Source organism: Gorilla gorilla, chromosome 14, assembly GCF_029281585.2.
Source record: "Gorilla gorilla gorilla isolate KB3781 chromosome 14, NHGRI_mGorGor1-v2.1_pri, whole genome shotgun sequence".
NCBI classification, from domain to species: Eukaryota; Metazoa; Chordata; class Mammalia; order Primates; family Hominidae; genus Gorilla; species Gorilla gorilla.
This window is the reverse complement of record NC_073238.2, coordinates 128,080,069-128,101,363: the sequence shown is the minus strand read 5'-3', so window position 1 is coordinate 128,101,363 and position 21,295 is coordinate 128,080,069. Positions and strand designations below refer to the sequence as shown.

Here is a 21,295-nt window from a genome sequence, read left to right as displayed (position 1 = left end):
TGCTGGTCTATATGTAAACTTATCTCATCATTCTGCCAGAGTGACCTCCATGAACAATCTAATTCTGGTTTCTTGCTTAAAAAACCTGTGAGGACTCTGGGATACTCACAGACTGAAGTCTGACTCCTTGATAGTATCCACAAAGATTCAAATTCAATCTGCAACTTAGCATCACAGCCTAAGGGCCACCAGGTCTCTGGAGTTCTAGTTGTGCCCGCTGCTCGGGGTTTCCAGAGCACCCTCCATGCTCTGCTTCTGGTGCCACATCCACAGGAGGGCACATCCTCCCCATCCTTCAGGAGGGTCTCCTCTGGGAGGCTCTGCCCCAGATGCTTCACATGCCACCATTCCTGGCCTGACTCGCAGTTCTCAACTCAAGATCTTGTCTCATGACTAATAAGGGCATTTAATATGGTAGTGTTTTTTTCTTTTGCCTTTAATGAACCAAATGATAATTTTTGTAATCACAGTTTTGCCACTGCACCAGGGAAATACAGTAATTCCCCTGCCTCTCCCATAGGCCTGCGACTTCTTGGAGGGTAGAAATCATGCATGGGGGTCACTTTCCATTTTGTGGTGCCAGTGCAGTAGGTAGAAAGCAAGTGCTTGTGCAGTGAGTGAACTGATGGCACATTAGTCAACCCACAGAGTAGGAGTAATTGGCAGAAGATTCATTTGATCAGGCAATCAAATAGTCGTTTTCAAGTAAATTGGGACAGCAACTAGAGTAGGAACAATTATCGCCTACTGACTCTCATAAATGCTAAGTCTCTGGGAGAAGGCTTGGGCATCTGCTAAAGACTTCCCCCAAGCCTAGGAGTCAGGCCACTTTTTGGATGGAAACATCTGGAACATGGGTTCCTGGAAGCGCATTGCTGAGCCGTGGCACTGGGGCGGGGCCTGCTTCTGTGCGCCCTCACAGGCGCCTCCTGAGATAAGGTGCACTTTGGCCAGGTTCCAAAAGGTCGTGTGTGGTCACTGATCTCTTGAACGACCTCATGATCTTTAGGAAAGGGCTTTGCTGGAAAACACTGCAGAGGCGTATTTACAGAAGCCAGCACAACAGAGCTGGAACTGACTTCACTCACATCTGTGCGGGGTGCTGTGGAGATTGTCTAAACAGAGACCTCTCAGCCTGCATTTCAGCTTCCCTGTCACGTGCTTCAACTTCAGCAGCACCAACTGCTGCAGATTCCCTGAGGATCCTTCCAATGAACTCAGAATGGTTTAGTTTCCCAAGATCAGGGAGATGGGGGAGCAGAAGTTTCCTTGAACTAGAAGAACACTTAGAAATAAGCAAACACAAACCACCTAATTTTACACATGAAGAAATGGAGGCCTAGAAAAGTACAGCCACAAGTAGATTTTCTGCAATTATAAACTCTACTTTCTAATTCCTACCCAATGAGACACATGGACAGCTACAGTAATGGGAGGAGGCTGGGGAATGAGATTGAGTCCAGATTAAAGGATTTTCTATAGGATGCCAAGGAGCCCAGAGACTCCCCTGTAGACGTCTGAGTCACAGCTGGTGTGGCAGCAGAATTCCGAGATGCTCCTGCCCTGTCCCCACGTGGAGGATGCCTCACACGCAACTGTGAACGAGGCTGTGAATACGAAGGTCATCATTCCTTGACTGGGTTACGGGTTACATCATATAAGGCCCTATCTCAGCAGGTCAGACAGGCAGATTCTCCTGCTGGTCTAGAAGCAGAAAAGAGTCGTGCTGTGAGAGGAGAGGCAAGGACCTGTGCATGTGGAGCTGAGAGTGACACCGAGCAACATGGGACAGAAGGCAGGGCCCTCAGTCCCACTACCACAGGAACTGGCTTCCGCCGACTGCCTGCCCGTGCTAGCAAAGACCTCAGGTGAGGCCCCAACCTGGCTGACACCTTGACTCTGCCCGTGAGACTGAGCATTGAATCCACTGAATCCTGCCTGGCCTCCTGACAGACACAACTGTGAGCTGATAAGTGGGTGTCTTCATAAGTCGCCAAGTCGATGGGACTTTGTTGCCTATCACAGAAAGCCAATGCAGATGGTGTTTATTAGAATAAAGGATACTCAAACTTGAAGACATTTTTCAGAACATTTCCTAAATACTTCAACCATACCCAATAAATGAACACGGTTTCCCTTTAATTCAAATCAGCAAAATAATTTAAATGGTAAATTTCGCTTACAAACCTACCAAATAAAAGAGAACTTTAAAAGCTGTTGTTTTAATATTAAGGATACTCATTAGTTCTTTATCATAATAACGTTCAGTTTTAAAAGACTTAGATAATGAATAGAAACTTTATGAACCAAAAAAAGGATATTCTCTAAACGGAAGGATCTGTGCCTGGACGTGGTCTTCACAGGCCTGACGCAGTTGCTTGTAGAGCATTGGGGAGACTTTGTGAGAACAGAGATTTTCCACAGCCTGCAAACAAAAGGGCTACATGAATTCTTCAGTATGAACAACAGATTGGTTCATAAAAAAACCCTATTGTTAACATAGCTGTAATCATAAGAAAAAGGCACCCCACACCCTACCCCAGTACTTCAGGAATCTACAAATAAATTATTTATTATGGCTAAGTTTAGGGCACTTCTCGTTGGAACACTGCAGTCCAGTCATAGTTGGCATGGGGGTAGAGGTAACAACAGTTAATGTGGGCACACTGCACCTGCTGGACCTCGGGTCCCAGGCGGCTGGCCTGCACCACTCCTGAGCATCTATGGTGCCCAGTCACTTGGGACTTCTCAACAGGTTTGATCCTCACAGGCCTGTTTCCGGGTGCTCCGATTCCTCAGTCTGAGGTGGGGGTCACTGGAGTGTGTTTGTGTTTAAGTTCACCTTGATGATTACAAAGTGAAATCAGGGCTAGAGAACCAAGAAAATCTTTTCCCTCAGTGACCACCTTCCCATCAGGAAGGAGAACAACAGGCTGGGCCTTCCCCTCACACTCCCCAGGGCAGTGATTCAGTCCAAACTGAGCTTTTTCTGGGTGACACAGGCCAGACTGTATTGTTTCCTATTTATTTTTCTGCAGGCTAGATGTGTAATTCACTTCAGTTTGTTTAATTAATAAACTTTTTTATTCTGTGAACACCCCTAATACAAGAAGAAATGTTTTTTTTTTTTTGAGTTGGAGTCTTGCTCTGTCACCCAGGCTGGAGTGCAATGGCAGGATCTTGGCTCACTGCAACCTCCACCTCCCGGGTTCAAGCGATTCTCCTGCCTCAGCCTCCCGAGTAGCTGGGATTATAGGCGCCTGCCACCACGCACAGGTTAATTTTTGTATTTTCAGTAGAGGAGGGGTTTCGCCATGTTGGCCAGGCCGGTCTCAAATGCCTGACCTCAGGTGATTTGTCTGCCTCGGGCTCCCACAGTGCTGGGATTACAGGCATGAGCCACCGTGCCCAGCTGACACCATTTTTTGAAGCAGAAAATTTTTTCTCACAATATTTTTACCCACCTCAAAGAAACAATGCTTGTACATTCTTACCAGTTCTAATAAAATTTCCTTTCCAATCTTAGGTACAAAAACTTAAACTCATTCAATTCCAATATGAAATATTATAAACAGAAATATGGTTTTTCTAACAAGTTTTGAACCAATGTGGGGTTCGAAAAATGTGGGGATATACAGAATAAAAACACTTTAGATAAATAATCTGAATTTAATTAGGATACAATATACCCCTAGGAAAAAAGGTAAATTAAACTTATAAAGCTATTCATTTTACTGATACTTACAAGTATTAATAATTCCAATACTAAATATCGGAGAGCTGCTACATATTAACCAAAGTTAAATACATACAGTGATTACTACCATATAAAATACATGCATATTTACAAAGATCAAAAGAGGATGTGGAATAATTATAATCCTGTTTTTAATTATAATCCTGTTTTCTAGCAAGCTTATTATCAGCATAATAACAAAGAAATACAAACTTTCCCCCTACATTTTGTCTTACTATAGAAACAGGGAATTCCTACCCACATTCTGTATTTACTTTAACTCCTTTCTCAAACTCTTCAGTTCCATCCCTTTGAATTCCATATCTTCATAATTTGGTCAAAGATCTGCCATCCTTTTGTCTCCTCAAACAACCAAGAGAACTTTACGACAAAGGTTTTGCTCCAGTAGTTAAACATTAGTGAATACCACAAACATAATTATTACAAAGTAAGTTTTTTATATAACACATGAAGAAAATGTATTTTCTTCAGCAAAAATCAACAGTAACTTAGGACTATTTTCTGGATGTTTTAATTCCTAGACCAAGAACCAATATCCTTAAAACTATCTTTTCCTGGTTGTGGCAAATGACTAAATATTTTATAACCCACTCTGCCTCCTATGTGTCCTATTTGGTGCACATTTACTATTCATATGAGTCATACTGCAATTTACTTTGTTTTTAAAATTAAGAATTTAAGAACCTCTCAAAACAAGTGGCAAGCCCTGGGTAACCCAGGTTTGCTGTAGGTGCTGAGTCAGGACTCCCGGCTTCATATTACAGGCACTCATCACTGGAAAGGCGACAGCCTTTGTTTCTCCCCGCCCTGCCAACTCCTTGCTGGCAGGAACATACTGGAAGACTTTTTTGTGCTGTTATAGAAGCAGCGCAACACAGGAGTTGCCCCTCCCCCAAATGGATTTTTGACACTCAATCATACTTTGGGATTTAGAAATACCCTCTCTGGATGCATAAAGTACTGTGTGCTTCATGTTGGTGCACTCAGGCCATTAGTATTTTAAAGATTCACCCCAGAGAAAAGGAATGTAATCCAATGATCGGAGGTGGAGAAGTATCATTTGCATTCTACTCCTATTAGTATCAAGATGCTTTCCTTGTATCAACAACCAAGTGAGGAAACTTGCTGTATATCTTCACCCAGCACTGTCTCTTCTCACATCACAGCTACTTCCTAACTAGCAGGTTCGTCAAATGATTGTCTGTATTAGCTCAACAGACACGTGTGTGAATGTCAAATACACGTCTATTTATAGTGTCAAAGCATTGCCTGGAGTGAACTCACTGCTACTTAAACAAAATGCTCACTGCGGATAAGGGCAATCCCTGCTCTCAGATGTGGAAGACAGAACAAGGAAGGCCATGGAGCTGTGGGACATGACCTCCATAGTCACACAGAGACCTCCATAGCCACATGGGTCGTGACCTCCATAGTCACACAAAGACCTCCACAGCCACATGGGACGTGACCTCCATAGTCACACAAAGACCTCCACAGCCACACAGATGAGACCTCCATAGTCACACAGCGACCTCCACAGCCACATGGGACGTGACCTCCATAGTCACACAAAGACCTCCACAGCCACGTGGACGAGACCTCCATAGTCACACGCGACCTCCACAGCCACATGGGACCATGGGACGTGACCACCATAGTCACCCAAAGACCTCCACAGCCACACAGACGAGACCTCCATAGTCACACAGAGACCGCCACAGCCACATGGACGAGACCTCCATAGTCACACACGCGACCTCCACAGCCACACGGACGAGACCTCCATAGTCACACAGCGACCTCCACAGCCACATGGGACATGAGCTCCATACTCACACAGAGACCTCCACAGCCACACAGGACGTGACCCCCATAGTCACACAGAGACCTCCACAGCCACATGGGACATGACCTCCGTAGTCACACAGCGACCTCCACAGCCACACAGACGAGACCTCCATAGTCACACAGCGACCTCCACAGCCACACGGACGAGACCTCCATAGCCACACAGCGACCTCCACAGCCACATGGGACGCAACCTCCATAGTCACACAGAGACCTTCAGAGCCACATGGATGAAACCTCCATAGTCACACAGAGATCTCCACAGCCACAAGGGATGTGACCTCCATAGTCACACAGAGACCTCCACGGCCACAAGGGACGTGACCTCCATAGTCACACAGAGACCTCCACGGCCACATGGGACGTGACCTCCATAGTCACACAGAGACCTCCACGGCCACATGGGACGTGACCTCCATAGTCACACAGAGACCTCCACAGCCACACGGACGAGACCTCCATAGCCACACAGCGACCTCCACAGCCACATGGGACATGAGCTCCATACTCACACAGAGACCTCCACAGCCACACAGGACGTGACCCCCATAGTCACACAGAGACCTCCACAGCCACATGGGACGCGACCTCCATAGTCACACAGAGACCTTCAGAGCCACATGGATGAAACCTCCATAGTCACACAGAGATCTCCACAGCCACAAGGGACGTGACCTCCATAGTCACACAGCGACCTCCACAGCCACATGGGACGTGACCTCCATAGTCACACAAAGACCTCCACAGCCACGTGGACGAGACCTCCATAGTCACACGCGACCTCCACAGCCACATGGGACCATGGGACGTGACCACCATAGTCACCCAAAGACCTCCACAGCCACACAGACGAGACCTCCATAGTCACACAGAGACCGCCACAGCCACATGGATGAGACCTCCATAGTCACACACGCGACCTCCACAGCCACACGGACGAGACCTCCATAGTCACACAGCGACCTCCACAGCCACATGGGACATGAGCTCCATACTCACACAGAGACCTCCACAGCCACACAGGACGTGACCCCCATAGTCACACAGAGACCTCCACAGCCACATGGGACATGACCTCCGTAGTCACACAGCGACCTCCACAGCCACACAGACGAGACCTCCATAGTCACACAGCGACCTCCACAGCCACACGGACGAGACCTCCATAGCCACACAGCGACCTCCACAGCCACATGGGACGCGACCTCCATAGTCACACAGAGACCTTCAGAGCCACATGGATGAAACCTCCATAGTCACACAGAGATCTCCACAGCCACAAGGGATGTGACCTCCATAGTCACACAGAGACCTCCACGGCCACAAGGGACGTGACCTCCATAGTCACACAGAGACCTCCACGGCCACATGGGACGTGACCTCCATAGTCACACAGAGACCTCCACGGCCACATGGGACGTGACCTCCATAGTCACACAGAGACCTCCACAGCCACACGGACGAGACCTCCATAGCCACACAGCGACCTCCACAGCCACATGGGACATGAGCTCCATACTCACACAGAGACCTCCACAGCCACACAGGACGTGACCCCCATAGTCACACAGAGACCTCCACAGCCACATGGGACGCGACCTCCATAGTCACACAGAGACCTTCAGAGCCACATGGATGAAACCTCCATAGTCACACAGAGATCTCCACAGCCACAAGGGACGTGACCTCCATAGTCACACAGAGACCTCCACGGCCACATGGGACGTGACCTCTATAGTCACAAAGAGACCTCCACAGCCACATGGACGAGACCTCCATAGTCACACAGCGACCTCCACAGCCACATGGGACATGACCTCCATAGTCACATAGAGACCTCCACAGCCACATGGATGAGACCTCCATAGTCACATAGTGACCTCCATAGTCACATAGCGACCTCCACAGTCACACAGCGACCTCCACAGCCACATGGGATGTGACCTCCATACTCCCACACAGACCTCCATAGCCACACGGACGAGAGAGACCTCCATAGTCACACAGCGACCTCCACAGCCACACGGAACACAACTTCCATGGTCACACAGTGACCTCCACAGCCACATGGGACGCGACCTCCACAGTCACACAGGATGCAACCTCCACAGTCACACAGCAACCTCCACAGTCACATAGACAAGACGTCCACAGCCACAAAGGACGAGACCTCCACAGTCACACAGCGACCTCCATAGTCACACAGCAACCTCCACAGCCACATGGGACATGAGCTCCATACTCACACAGAGACCTCCACAGCCACACAGGACATGACCCCCATAATCACACAGAGACCTCCACAGCCACATGGGACATGACCTCCATAGTCACACAGCGACCTGAACAGCCACACAGACGAGACCTCCATAGCCACACAGCGACCTCCACAGCCACATGGGACGCGACCTCCATAGTCACACAGAGACCTTCAGAGCCACATGGATGAAACCTCCATAGTCACACAGAGATCTCCACAGCCACACGGGACGTGACCTCCTTAGTCACACAGAGACCTCCATGGCCACATGGGACGTGACCTCCATAGTCACAAAGAGACCTCCACAGCCACACGGACAAGACCTCCACAGTCACACAGCGACCTCCATAGTCACACAGCGACCTCCATAGTCACACAGCGACCTCCACAGCCACATGGGACGTGACCTCCATGGTCACATAGAGACCTCCACAGCCACATGGATGAGACCTCCATAGTCACACAGCGACCTCCATAGTCACATAGCGACCTCCATAGTCACACAGCAACCTCCACAGTCACACAGCGACCTCCACAGCCACACGGGATGTGACCTCCATACTCCCACACAGACCTCCATAGCCACACGGACGAGAGAGACCTCCATAGTCACACAGCGACCTCCACAGCCACACGGAACGCGACTTCCATGGTCACACAGTGACCTCCACAGCCACACGGGACGCGACATCCATAGTCACACAGGATGCAACCTCCACAGTCACACAGCAACCTCCATAGTCACATAGACAAGACGTCCACAGCCACAAAGGACAAGACCTCCATAGTCACACAGAGACCTCCATAGTCACACAGCAACCTCCACAGCCACACAGACAAGATGTCCACAGCCACATGGGACGCGACCTCCACAGTCACACAGCGACCTCCACAGCCACACGGGACGAGACCTCCATAGTCACATAGCTACCTCCAGAGTCATACAACGACCTTCACAGCCACACAGGATGAGACCTGTGTGGCTGTGGAGGTCCCATTCCTACGCTGGGCCTGCAGCTTGGGTGTGAGGGAAGGATGCCACCTAATACAAAGGACTAACCTCTCTCTTTCACTGACCATTATCACCTGGTATCAACATGTCACGGAGACAACTACTCTGTGACTCAAGAAAGACAGCCTGGCTTTCCTCAGAACTTGCATGTCAGCCGGGTGCAACGGCTCACGCCTGGAATCCCAGCACTTCGGGAGGCCAAGGCAGGAGGACTGCTTGAGTCCAGGAGTTCCCAAGGAGCCTGGACAACACAGGGAGGCCACGCCTCTCCCTTTTTTTTTTAAAAAAGGCCTGAGAGGTTTGTTTTTGTGCAACAAAAAACAAAAAAACCAGTTCTAAATCAAAACACAGCCTTTCTCTGAAACCTTTCTAGAAATGCAGTCTTCAGTTTTCTGTTGTCTCATTTAGCAACAAGCAGGACTAAAACATAGAGACACAAGACACAGAAGATGCACTTTCTTCAGGAGTTAGTTATTACAGACCGAAATTCAGGTCGTTCAATGGAAAAGATCCATGCCTTCACAACATTCTCCTCTACACATTACAGGAGGAAAATGATAAAAACAAAGTAACAAACAGAAACAACAGGCCAGCTGAGGCCCAAACAGTGTAAGTGACAGGACTCCTAAGGTGTTTAGACATAGAGGGAGAGTGAGCAAAACCAAAAACCAAACACGAAACCAAACCTTTCAAACTTGGGTGAGAATTGGTCCTTTCACATAAGATTCTTTGGCAAAGTATACACCACCCTACCTATACAAAAACTGAGACTTTATTTTGAAACACCAAGTCAAATGTATTGCCTGCTTGATCAGACATCAGTAATTTCACATTTGCTTTTCTTAGATTTCTATCCCATTTGCTTCCAATAGATCTGAGGCAGCTCATGCTTCAGACTCTGTGAGAGGCCAGAAGCCCACCTGTGCGTGGAGAGATGACCACAAGTAAGTGAATCAACTGATTCCACATATCCCCTGGTGGGGCAGCACCTCCAGAGATGCCCCTGGAATTTGTGATGTCTCATTCCAAGGAGGAACCAGTGACTGTCATTTTGGGGTAAGCACTCCTAGTTCTCAGGGTTTCAAGACAGACACCTAAGGCACCTACAAACATTGTTCATAATATCTAGTGATTGTTTTATAAGACACATCACTGTGTACAAGGTGTTGCAAAGTAATTCCGCCATTTTAAGTAAAAATAATGAGGCAGCAGATATCAGACAGCCAAATCTCCAGGAAAAAAGTAGTAAGAAGCTTTAGCTGTAAGGTATCATATTTTATTAAACCAAGGACCTCTGAGAGTTCAGGTGGGACTCTTGTTTCTAGTCAAGACACAGTACAAGAACTGTATTAACTTTCTGCCTGAAATAACCACAAAATCAGACAAAATATACGAAGCAACAGTTTTCGAAGCACTGAGTACTGGGCTATGAAAGACAGTGAATCTCAGAAAGATGGGAGACAAACAGGCCCCAGCTGCTCAGCTTCCTGCGTGAAGAGCTTCCAGGTTGTGGTGTGGGGGCCCTGAGTAGCTGGGACTACAGGCATGCAACACCCCACTAGGCTAATTTTTAAATTTTTTGTAGAGATGGGGTTTCACCATGTTGCCTAGGCTGGTCTCGAACTCCTGGGCTCAAGCGATCAGGCCACCTCAGCCCCCCAAACTGCTGGGATTACAGGTGTGAGCCACTGAACCCAGACTCTCAATACTGTTAAGAATTTAATTCTCCTACATTGATCTGTAGATTCTATATACCGTCAATCAAAATCTTAGCACACTTTCTTATACAAATTGGCCAATTCTAAAATTCACATGGAAACACAAAGTACCAAGAATAGCCAGAAACCTGTGCAAATGTATGAAGCTGGGGGGCCAACACACCCCGATTTCACAACTCACTCCACCTACTCCTACGTGGTTTTTGACAAAGGAGCAAAGGCAATTCAGTAGGGGAAAAGAGACTGAACAACTGGACATTTGCAGGGAAAACACTGACTCTAGACTTTCCTTTGTTTTTTTTTTTGAAATGGAGTCTCACTCTGTTGCTCAGGCTGGAGTACAGTGGCACAACCTCGGCTCACTGCAACCTCCGCCTCCCGGGTTCAAGCGATTCTCCGGCCTCAGCCTCCCAAGTAGCTGGGATTACAGGTGCCTGCCACCACGCCCGGCTAATTTTTTGTACTTTTAGTAGAGATGGGGTTTCACCATGTTGGCCAGGCTGGTCTCAAACTCCTGACGCTCAGGCGATCCACCCACCTTGGCCTCCCAAAGTGCTGGGATTACAGGCATGAGCCACTGCACTCGACTCTGACTCTAGATTTGTATTTCACAATATATACAAAAATTCACTCTACATAGATCGTAGACCTAGATGTAAAACCTAAAACTCTAAAATGTCTGGAAGAAAGTATAAGAGAAAACTTTGTGACCTCAGATTAAGCAAGATTTCTTGGATACTAAAAGCACAATCCATAGAAGAACAAACTGATACATGTGACTTGAAAACTTAAAACGATTACTCTTCAAATGGCACAGTTAAGAGAATCAAAAGACAAGTTGAAGACTAGGCAGAAAGTATTTGCAAGGCGAATATCTGATACAGGACTTGTATCCAGAATACATAATAAACTCAAATACTCAATAATAAGAAAATAACCAACCCAATAAAAATGAGCAAAATATTTAAATAGACACTTCGTCAACGAAGATACATAGAATGGCAAGTAAATACAAAGATGCTTAGCATCAGAGGGAAATGCAAACTAAAACCACAATGACACTCCACCACACACCCACTAGCACTGCTAAAATTACAGACTGAGGACACCACACGCTGGTGGCGGAGTGGAACTGGAACTCCCATACACTGCTGGGAGAGACGCAAAAGGAGCAGCCACTTGCAAAAACAAGAAATTTCGTACAAAGTTAAACATATGTTTTCCATATGACCCTGAGAACTTACTTCTAGATAAAGAAGTAAGCAGAACTCACCTGAGAAGAATAAGAATATATGTCCAAACAAAGGGTTATTCACAAATGTTTACAGCAGCTTTATTTAAAACAACCCAAGGCCAGGCGCGGTGGCTCATGCTGGTAAACCCAGCACTTTGAGAGACCGAGGTGGGTGGCTCACCTGAGGTCAGGAGTTTGAGACCAGCCTGCCCAACATGGTGAAACCCCGACTCTACTAAAAATACAAAAATTAGCCAGGCGTGGTGGCAGGTGCCTGTAATCCCAGCGACTCGGGAGGCTGAGGCAGGAGAATCGCTTGAACCTGCGAGGTGGAGGGTGCAGTGAGCCAAGATCGTGCCATGGCACTCCAGCCTGGGCCACAAGAGTGAAACTCCGTCTCAAAGAACAAACAAACAAAAAACCCCAAACATGGACACCCAAATGTCCATTAACTGGTGAATGGATAAAACAACTGTGGTATACCCATTCTACTAGTTAATAAATTACAATCACACTGCGTGTGCATGAATCTCAAAAGCTCTGTCCTAAGTGAAAGCCAGATACAAAAGACTATGAAATACATGACTGCATTTAGATAAGGTTCTAGAAATCACAAAATATAGTAACAGAAAGCAAATGGGGGACCGCCAAGGGCTAGGAGTCAGGGGAGAGGGCTGACTGCAAAAGTGGTCATGGCAATTTCGGGGGTGGTAGCAATATTCTACCATTCTACCAAGAAAGATTCTATCTTGACCGTGGTGCCGGTTACATAACTGTATGCATCTGTTAAAACTTCCTGAAGTGCACATTATATGTAGACTATATCTCAAAGCTGGTAAGAAAACATAATCCACTTACACTTCAGACAAAGAATGGATGTATGTACACCAAACTGTCAACAGTAGTTTTCTTTGGGTGGTAGGAGTATAGGTGATTGAAGTCTTCTTTTTTGTATTTTTTATAATTTTTACAATGCAGTCACTTGCATATCCAGAAAAAAGTTTTTTTTAATTCAAGCCTTTTAATAGAAATAATTGTATGACACATCGTGACCTAAAATATAGATATTAGACTACTTAATGAATGTTGCTTTGCAAAAAGAAGACACCAGAAAAAAAGTCGCTTATAAATAAAATATCCAAGTATGGTAAAATGTACTTTTTTGTTACTTCAGAAACGGAACACCATCACTTTGAATTAAATGCTACCAATCTGTTTGAATATCTTAAAGGCAACCACTAATCACAAAACACAACAGAGAACAAAACCACTTTTTTTGAATTTTGAATTTTTTCAAAATCTGTTTGAATATCTTAAAGGCAACCATTAATCACAAAACACAACAGAGAAAAGACCCTCTTATTACTGTGGCAAGTGACACAGTCATGAGTTTTACATATAACGAGAAAATAATTTGCTGTATACTTGCAAAATATGAGTCACGTGGCTCCTAGAAACACACCTCCTTCTCTTCCGTAATGGGGTAACTTTAAATATCGTTCTAAGCAGCTTAAGCCTGAAAACAAAAATTCCACCACGGCAGTAAACAAAACCACTTGTTGCCTCTGGGGCTCCCGGCCCTGCAGTGGAGGCAAACGCCCTGCCTTTCCCCTCCCCGGCGAGAGCCTGCGAGGCACCCGGAGCGGCCGCCCGGCAGCGTCTGCGTCACGCGGGGCAGGAGCGGCGTCCCCAGCCCTGGCCGCCGCCTCACCTGGTAGAGCTCCTCGAGGTTGTACCTGATGGAGGTGCTGCTCTGCACGGCCCGCACCGCCTCGTGCAGCTTCCGCCACGTGTCCTGCGTGTAGTTGTCGGGCAGCCGGGGTCTGTCTGCAGGGCGGAGGGAGAGCGGGCGGCTCAGGGCGCGCCGCGAAGCGCCCCGCGTAGCCACCCCCGACCCGGCCGGCGCCCCGGCGCCCCCGCTCCCGGGGCCCGCACGGATCTCGGGGCCTTCCCCCCAAGTCGGGCGGGGTCTCGTGGGGTCCCCGCCCGGGGCGCCTGGCCCTCGACCCGGCCGCCGCACCCACCTCGGAAGTTCTTGATGACCAGCTTCTTGGAGCCGCCCGCGCCCCCCGGCTTGGCGGGCGCGGCTGCCAGGGCCGCGGGCTTGGTGAGGCCGTTGGTGCGGCCCACGAGCGCCGAGAAGCTGCCCTTCCGCGGGGCCTCGTCCGCCATGGCTGGGCCGGAACCGCCGCGCCCCGCCCCGAGCGCCGCCGCCCGCCGAGCTCCGCTCCGCCCGCCCCGGTCCGCGCGGCCTCCGCCCCGTCCTCCTCGCGCGCCCCGCCCCGCCCGCGTGCCCGAGCCCAACCGCCGCCGCGCCCGGCTACTTCTGAGGGCTTAGAAACGCGCGCCGGGAACCCCTCCTGAAGGATCGCACTCCCCCTAAGAGATTCGGACACCCCCTCCTGGCTCGACGGCGCGCGCCGGGACTCCCGTCCTGAGGGATCGGGACCCTCACCCCCGGCTCCGGGGGGCGCACCGAGACCCTGCCCCCAGGGCTCCGGGCCCCCCCCTCCTGGCTCGGGGATGCGTGCCGCGGGCACCCCTCCTGACGGGATCGGGAGCCGGGACACCCTCCTGAGGGGATCGGGAGCCGGGACACCCTCCTGAGGGCCCCGGGGCGCGCGCCTCCTGAGGGCTCGGCACCCCCACCCCGGGCGTGAGACCACCTCGAGGGCTCGGGGTGCGCGCCGGGACGTGCCCTAACTCCTGCAGGCTCGGGAGTGCGCAGCGGAGGCACCTTATGAGAGCTCGGGAGCGCGCGCCATGTCCCTCCCACTACCCCTCCTCGGGCGCGCGCTCCCCGAGGCCCTGGCCCAGCCGGGCGCGGAGGGTCCTCCGCGGCCTCGTTTTCACAAGGGGAAGACGAAGGGTCAGCGCAGTGAAAGGCAGTTTAGCCGTGGGGCTGTCCTCGCCACTGGACCCCAAACCCCTCAGCCCGAGCGGGCCCGAACACACAATCAGAGCCGCTGGCGTCCCGGCTGAGAGGACGGGGCCCCGGCAGAAAGACCCCGGGCCCCCTCAGCCCGAGCGCGTCGCCGAGCCGGTCCCCGGGTTCTCCCTCCGGAACCACCCTGCGCCCCGGCGGCGGGGCCGGGGGCGCCAGGACCCAGACGGACCGAGGGCCGGAAATGACGCCAGCTGGCCCGCTTGAGGCGTAGGGGGTGGCGCTCTCCGTTCGGCGGCGCTCCCATGGCGCACATTACCATTAACCAGTACCTGCAGCAGGTGGGTCCTAGCCGGGGAGCGCGCGGCGGCGTGGTTGGCCCTCGGCGTGTTCCGTGTGTCCCCTCCTACCTTGGACCCTCAGGCCTTTTCCTTTCCCGCCTCGCCACCCTTTCTCCGTCCGGGTCCCCGGCGGGCAGCCGCGCGAGCCGAACAGCGGCGGCCGGGACTTGGGAAGGCGGCCCGAGTTCTCCCCTGCAGGGCCGCCGTGGGGGCCGGGCGGTGTCCGTGGATCGCGGAGTAGTCGCGGTGTAAGTAGACGCGGCGGTCCCAGGTCGCTGCCCTCACTTGCTGGCATGTGTGGCCGCGCTCCCAGGCGGTCCGAAGGGCCTGCGGGCCACGCCGAGGGCCCGCTGTGGGCGGTGCTGTGTCGGATGGACGCTGCTTCCCAGCAGGATGCGGGATGAATTCGGGGACTCCAGGAGGCGATGGAGGAGTAAGCGCGAGGCTGTGGCCGTGCTGCAGGCCGGGCTCGTGCCCCTCGTCCTCGCTGTCGTTTAACGCCCTTCACTCTCCGAGCACAATGCACACTTCATATCGCTCGGTACATGCGTCTGACAGATGTTGTTCAACAGCTTGTAAGTAGCAGAAGCACAGTTAAAAGATGGACACTTGTAAAGATTCAACGCATATTCTTTCCACTAAACTATGCCTGTCTTCAGAACCAGCACTGTGGTAACAGGGATAGGAAATATAGGGAATGGATTTTTAAAATATTTGAAGGAAACATTACCAGGACGTGGTGAATAAGAATGGGTGGGCTGAGGGACACGGAGGAGTTAAGAATGATTCCCAGGCTTGTAATCTGGGAAAAAGATGAATAGAATGGATTTGGAGGGAGAAATAAATTAAGTTTTGGGCATGTTGAGTTTGAGGTGTCTGTTGACAACTAGGTAAAGATACGTACTTGATAGCTGAAAAGTCTGACATGATTGGGCCCAGCAGTTGCTTGGTTAATTGAGAAAACTGGTTAAAACAGGAATCACGAAAAAATGGATGTATGTTTTTAACTTAAAACATGAAAGTATACATTCACTTGCCAATTTTTTTTTTTTTAAACCACTTACCTCAAGTTCTATACTTGCCAATCTTTTGATGTAAGCCCAAGGCCTTTTCTTTAGGCTGTGTCTGTTTTGGCCTAATCTTTGCAGAGTTAACATTTTCCAATATAAGTTTATTTAAAGTTAAACAAGGGTATAGGCATTTAAGAACCAATTTGATACGATTATCTTTAGAATTAATCTTTTACAATTTTTCCCCCACACCTAATTATTTTTTTAACAAACTCAAATGAGCCTTTTAAAAACAGACAACTTAGCTTATAGAGAAACAACTGCTTCCTTTTGCATTCATATTTCATTGATGAGCTTAAAAGTACATAACTATCGTAACAGGTTCAGGTAGCAAAAATAAATTTGAGAACAAACACATCTGGATATGAGAACACATACAACTTAGCTGGCAAAAGCTTGCGATGTATTAGAGTGAAGCCTACTTGCTGAAAGTCGTCATCATGCCTTGGGCATCAGCTCGTGTATTTCAGGGAGGGTTTGGAGAGAGTCATTTTTCCAATTCAAGTCAGTTAAAGTGAGACTGGTAAGCGAGCTTCTACTCTATGTGTGTAAACTGAAGTTTAAACAGACAGATTTGGGTTAAAGATACAAATCTGAGACTCCTTCGTAGTCACATGATGGGAAAGACTGAGAAGGGAAGGGGTGACCCAGGGAACAAGTAGAGAGAGTAGACAGGGGCTGGGCCCAGGATGGACTTCTATGGAGATGTGCATGCCTACATCTCCGCAAAGGGCAGTGTAGCCACTAAGGTGAGACAGCAGAAAGTCCACTTCCTCCTAATTTTGATGGATAAAAATATTTCTGGTTGAACTGGCATGTTACCTAAGTTTTATGTATTAACAGATTCTTGAATATTTTAAAAAAATAGGTGCCTCTTCGATACAGAATGGCAACCGGTTATACATGGTAACACGTTTGATTTGTTGTATAGGAACATAAGTGCCAATGTAACTATCTCTTTGGGAATAAAACCATCATTTGCACATTCATCAAAGCTAGGAAGTTGGGGGAAATCATTGACTCCTCCTTTAGTCTCAGCAAATAGTCCTTTACCTAATTGGATGTATCTCCGAAGTCTCTCAGATCCATCCCTTCTTTATCTGTTGCCACATGCTCCCCAGCCAGGACCCCCTGCTGCAGGTACTGGTTGATGGTTTCCTTTACTTTGCCCTTTCCAAGTGAAACACAGCAAAGAGAGCATAGACTTTAAAGACAATAAGACTTCAGCCCAAATCCTGGCATTTTTACTAATTCTGGGACCATGACAAGTTATCTAACTTCTGTGACTCTCCGTCTCTAAACAGGCTTCACATAAGTTGTGAGAATTAAAAAGACCATGAATACACAGTAAATGCATTTACTTAGTAAATGATAGTTCTGGTATTTTATTGAAGAAGAGTTGAGCATCTGCCTCTGTTACTAAAACTTCATTGACTCTCTGTTTCCTCCAGGGAAAGTTCCAAATGCTTTAGCGCATCATCTGGTCCATGTTTACCTGTTAACTTGGCATCACCAGTCTGAAGGGTTATTTCACTTGTGCTGAATGCACCATTGCCCCGCCGAAGTACTCATAACTTAAAATTTACCATTTAACCATTTTAAAGTACACAATTAAGTACATTCACAATCTTGCACAACCATCACCATTATCCAGAATTTTTTGTCACCCGAAATGGAAACGTCATAAGCATTAAGCAGTCACTCCCTGTTCCTCCCTCCCGAGCCCCTGTCAACCGCTAATCTACTCTCTGTCTGTATGGATTTGCTGATTCTGGTGATTTCAGTATGTGGCTTTTGTGTGTCTTTTCCTTACATAATGTTTTCAGGGTTCATCTATGTTGGAGCATGTGTCAGTGTGTCGTTCTTTTTTATGGCTAGTGATATTCCATTGTATGGAGTATTTTGTTTATCCATTCATCAGTTGATGGACCACTTCAGTTGTTTCCTCTTTTTGGCTATTGTGCTGCTGCTGTGAACATTCATGCGCAGGTTTTGTATTCTTTTTGGCATATACCTAAGAGTGGAATTGCTGAGTCATATGGTAATTCTGTGTTTAACTTGTTAAAGAAATGCCAAAGCAGCTAGCTGCATCATTTTACATTTTCACCAGCAATGTATGCGGGTTGCAATTTCTTCACTTCCTTGTCAATGCTTGTTTTTTTCCATTCTTTTTATTATGGCCATCCTGCTGGGTGCGGAGTGGTATCTTCTTGTGGCACCCCATGATCTTTCTTGTCCCAAAGATTTTCTTCATTATGTTCCTTTTGCCAAGAACACCTCTCTTTTTTACAGGCGTAGTGAACACCTTTATTTAGGGAATCAGCTTTGAGTTAGATACTTTACTCCTGAATCTTCAGTAGTTCTTCATATTGTCTTTCAAGAGTTTATGGAATTGGAAAGTTTGACTATTCAGAAGTGACTTCAGAGGTTCATGACCTGTAATGATTTTGAATTTTTAAAAGAGTTATGAGTTCCAAGAGTAGATGGTGCCTCCTGTGGACCAGACTGGAGGGCGTGAGGGGCATGCAGCAACCACAAGGAAGTCTTCCTGGGGCCAGAGCCAGGGAGCATCCCCTGGTGAGCCAGGCCTGGGGGTGCCGCTCAGAAGGTGCTCACTTGGAGTCTGGTTGTGTGGTCCCATTGAGGGCTGAAGGCTCTGCAGCATGAGCTGTTAAGAGTTGGCCAGGTGGCTGGGCTGCTAGGGGTCCCGTGTCCACTGCGGCGCCAGTCGCACCTTTAGGGCTTGCTGGTACCGTCCGTTGCCATCCCTGCTTTTCCTCTTCACATCCCCAGTCTTCTCATAGTTTAGTCATTGAGGCAGGGGCATTGATAGGACCACCCTTGGGACACATTCATGCCTGCCAAGCAAGCTGGGGCCCTACTTGGGCTCAAGGCCCTGTGGCACTGAGCCCTCCTCTGGTCAGGTCACCCCTGGGACACTGGGTGCAGCCCAGGTAAGTGTGGCCAAGCAGAGCCGAGGATGTGGCGACATCACCCTGCATATGTGCAGGGACCACCCTGGGAGGTTACAGGCAAAGGAGGGCTACCAGTGAGTGCCCCCAGCAGGGGTCTCCACCTCTCCTTGGAGGGCCCCGGTGTCTGTACTCCAGGGTCTGATCCCTTCGTGACCACTGTGTCCCCAGTGTGTTTAGTCATTGAAGTATGCTTCCATTCCACAGTGCTTGCTCCAAGTCTGGGACTCTCAGCTTTCAGTCACCCGTAGGTTCCTTCTGCAGAGAGCTCTGGAGGCCTTGGCGCCATCAGAACATCATGCTCAAGTGTGACTGGTCACCAGAGTACTGATGTTAACCAGAACACTCCTCTTCTCAGGCTCCTGGGGCTGGGCCCAGTGCAAGGCCCTGGGTGGTGCGAGTGATTGCACAGTGCGGGGCCTGGAGTGCCTGGAACCATAAGCAGGGGTGGCTGTGGGGAACTCTTAGCTTGAACCTCCTGTTTGTGTGGAACCAAAGAGAGCACGGCTTGGCCAGCAGGCTCCAGAACTGCTTTCTAGCCAGAAGCGCCTTAGTTGAGCAAGGTTGGAGTCTGTTTGGGCTCCTGTGGCTAGGCCTTCCCATATGGCACAGGGAGGGCCACTTTGGAAGGCATATCCTCTTTGGGGCTAAACTGACTAATACTGGTTTTCTTGGGGGACTTGCAGACCAAGACCTGGGTGGGATCGGTTGTTTTGCCTTCCAGCCCAGGGCCAACTACTGATGGGAGGGCAAACAGGGAAGACGCAGTGTGCCTGCCTGGCCAAGGCAGTTGCCACCCTCATCCTTGAGGGCGCTGTTCCATTGCACCTGGTCAGGTGGTCTCGAGGGAGCCAGAGGAGGCCCCTTTGGAGCTGGGCACCAGTGAGTTCTTGCAGGGCGTGGGCAGGGGACACCGGAAAGCCTCCTGCAGAGGATGGGCAGATACCAGTGTTGTCTTCTTGGGGCCACCTTCAGCTTCTTGATGATTGGCAAATGCAGTGTTGTAAATTGCAAAATACTGATCTGTAGCATGGTGATTTTAAAGAGGAAACCTTACCCTTTCCCCTCAACAGCTGAGGATCTTAGTATCTGTCTGTCTACCTTTCAGATGAAATTCCTAAACCTGTGGCCAGGGCTATGAAGAGAAACTTAGTTTCCATAATACTTGGGCCCAAATCGTCTTGCACCCATTTGTGACTTTGAAAATGTCAGGAGCTAGGCTATGATGTGACGTTGAGCAGCAGCCTGTGACCTTGCATGGACTGGGGCAGAAGGGCTGCCTCTGAATGGCTGTAGTTTTCCTATGAAGGCAGAAAACCTGCAAGTCTTCAGATGGCTTCAGCTGAAGATAAAGTTAAGTTCCTGCTTACACCTCCAACCCAAATCCCATGGGACTCTCCCTTCTCCTGCTCTGTGCCAGTGCTGCTCTTTCTCACTGACGACTGTGGTCCTGGCGACACCACCCTACCCACTGCACTCACAGGCAGTTCAGGATTAGGGCCCTAGTGCCACCAACAACATTCTACTCAGTGATGTTGAAATTCAGGATTTTTTTTGTTTGTTTTTGACAGTCTTTTCGTCCTTAGAATAAGGACAGTCAAATTCCACAAACTACTGTTTTCAAAGGTTACTCATATAGGTATGTATTTTCTATTTGTTTCAATTTTAAGGTTTGTCTTTCTATTTTATTTCTTGAATGGGGTTGTAAGTAACTTATATTTAAAGGTGTGCTCAGAAACTTTCCTTCTCTCTCTCACCTCATTCCACCCCCCTCTCTAGAAAGATAATCATTTGCATTAGATTCTGCTTTCTCCATCCTGTATTTCCTTTTGGGATGTACATGTGACACACACACAGACATAAACACACATATTTTTCTTGTTTCCCTTCATTCTTATACAAGAGGCAGCATTCTATACATACTCTTTTACAACTTGCTTTTTTCACTTAACTGTATCTTCCTAGAAATTATTCCATGTAAATTCATAGAGATCTTCCTCATTTTCAAAAAATGGTTGCATAGTGTGCCTTAAAATAGATGTTTCACAGAGTATTCAGCCTGTCTCTATGGATGGATATTTAGTTTGTGTCCAATATTTTGTGATTACATGTAGCCGAGTACAAGTACCTTCTGTTTCTAGTTGTCAGTTCCTGGAAGTGTGATTACTGTTTCAAAATGTAAATGCATGTGTAGTTGTA

At 48.7% G+C, this 21,295-nt stretch overlaps 2 protein-coding genes across 12 annotated transcripts in view; one reads left to right on the top strand and one right to left on the bottom strand.

Annotated features, from left to right (window-relative positions):
* The window catches only part of CUL4A (cullin 4A), a 59,423-nt gene extending 44,250 nt beyond the window's left edge, over positions 1–15,173 (bottom strand). For 2 of the 6 annotated variants that reach the window (XM_019039597.4, XM_031007280.3), the window contains exons 1-3: positions 13,854–14,104; positions 13,541–13,656; positions 2,322–2,425 (exon numbers count right to left, since the gene is read on the bottom strand). In XM_019039597.4, the coding sequence (XP_018895142.1) occupies positions 2,322–2,425; positions 13,541–13,656; positions 13,854–14,001 (368 nt within the window). In that variant the 5' untranslated portion in view covers positions 14,002–14,104. Of the gene's footprint in view, positions 1–2,321; positions 2,426–12,687; positions 13,332–13,540; positions 13,657–13,853; positions 14,105–14,284; positions 14,350–15,045 lie in introns of those variants that run through there. The other 4 variants (XM_019039598.4, XM_055360235.2, XM_063697582.1 and 1 more) reach the window with 4 other exon arrangements.
* PCID2 (PCI domain containing 2) overlaps positions 14,932–21,295 on the top strand; it is a 31,449-nt gene continuing 25,085 nt past the window's right edge. For 4 of the 6 annotated variants that reach the window (XM_055360237.2, XM_055360236.2, XM_031007284.3 and 1 more), the window contains exon 1: positions 14,932–15,054. In XM_055360237.2, the coding sequence (XP_055216212.1) occupies positions 15,019–15,054 (36 nt within the window). In that variant the 5' untranslated portion in view covers positions 14,932–15,018. Of the gene's footprint in view, positions 15,055–15,504; positions 15,630–21,295 lie in introns of those variants that run through there. The other 2 variants (XM_055360238.2, XM_031007285.3) reach the window with 1 other exon arrangement.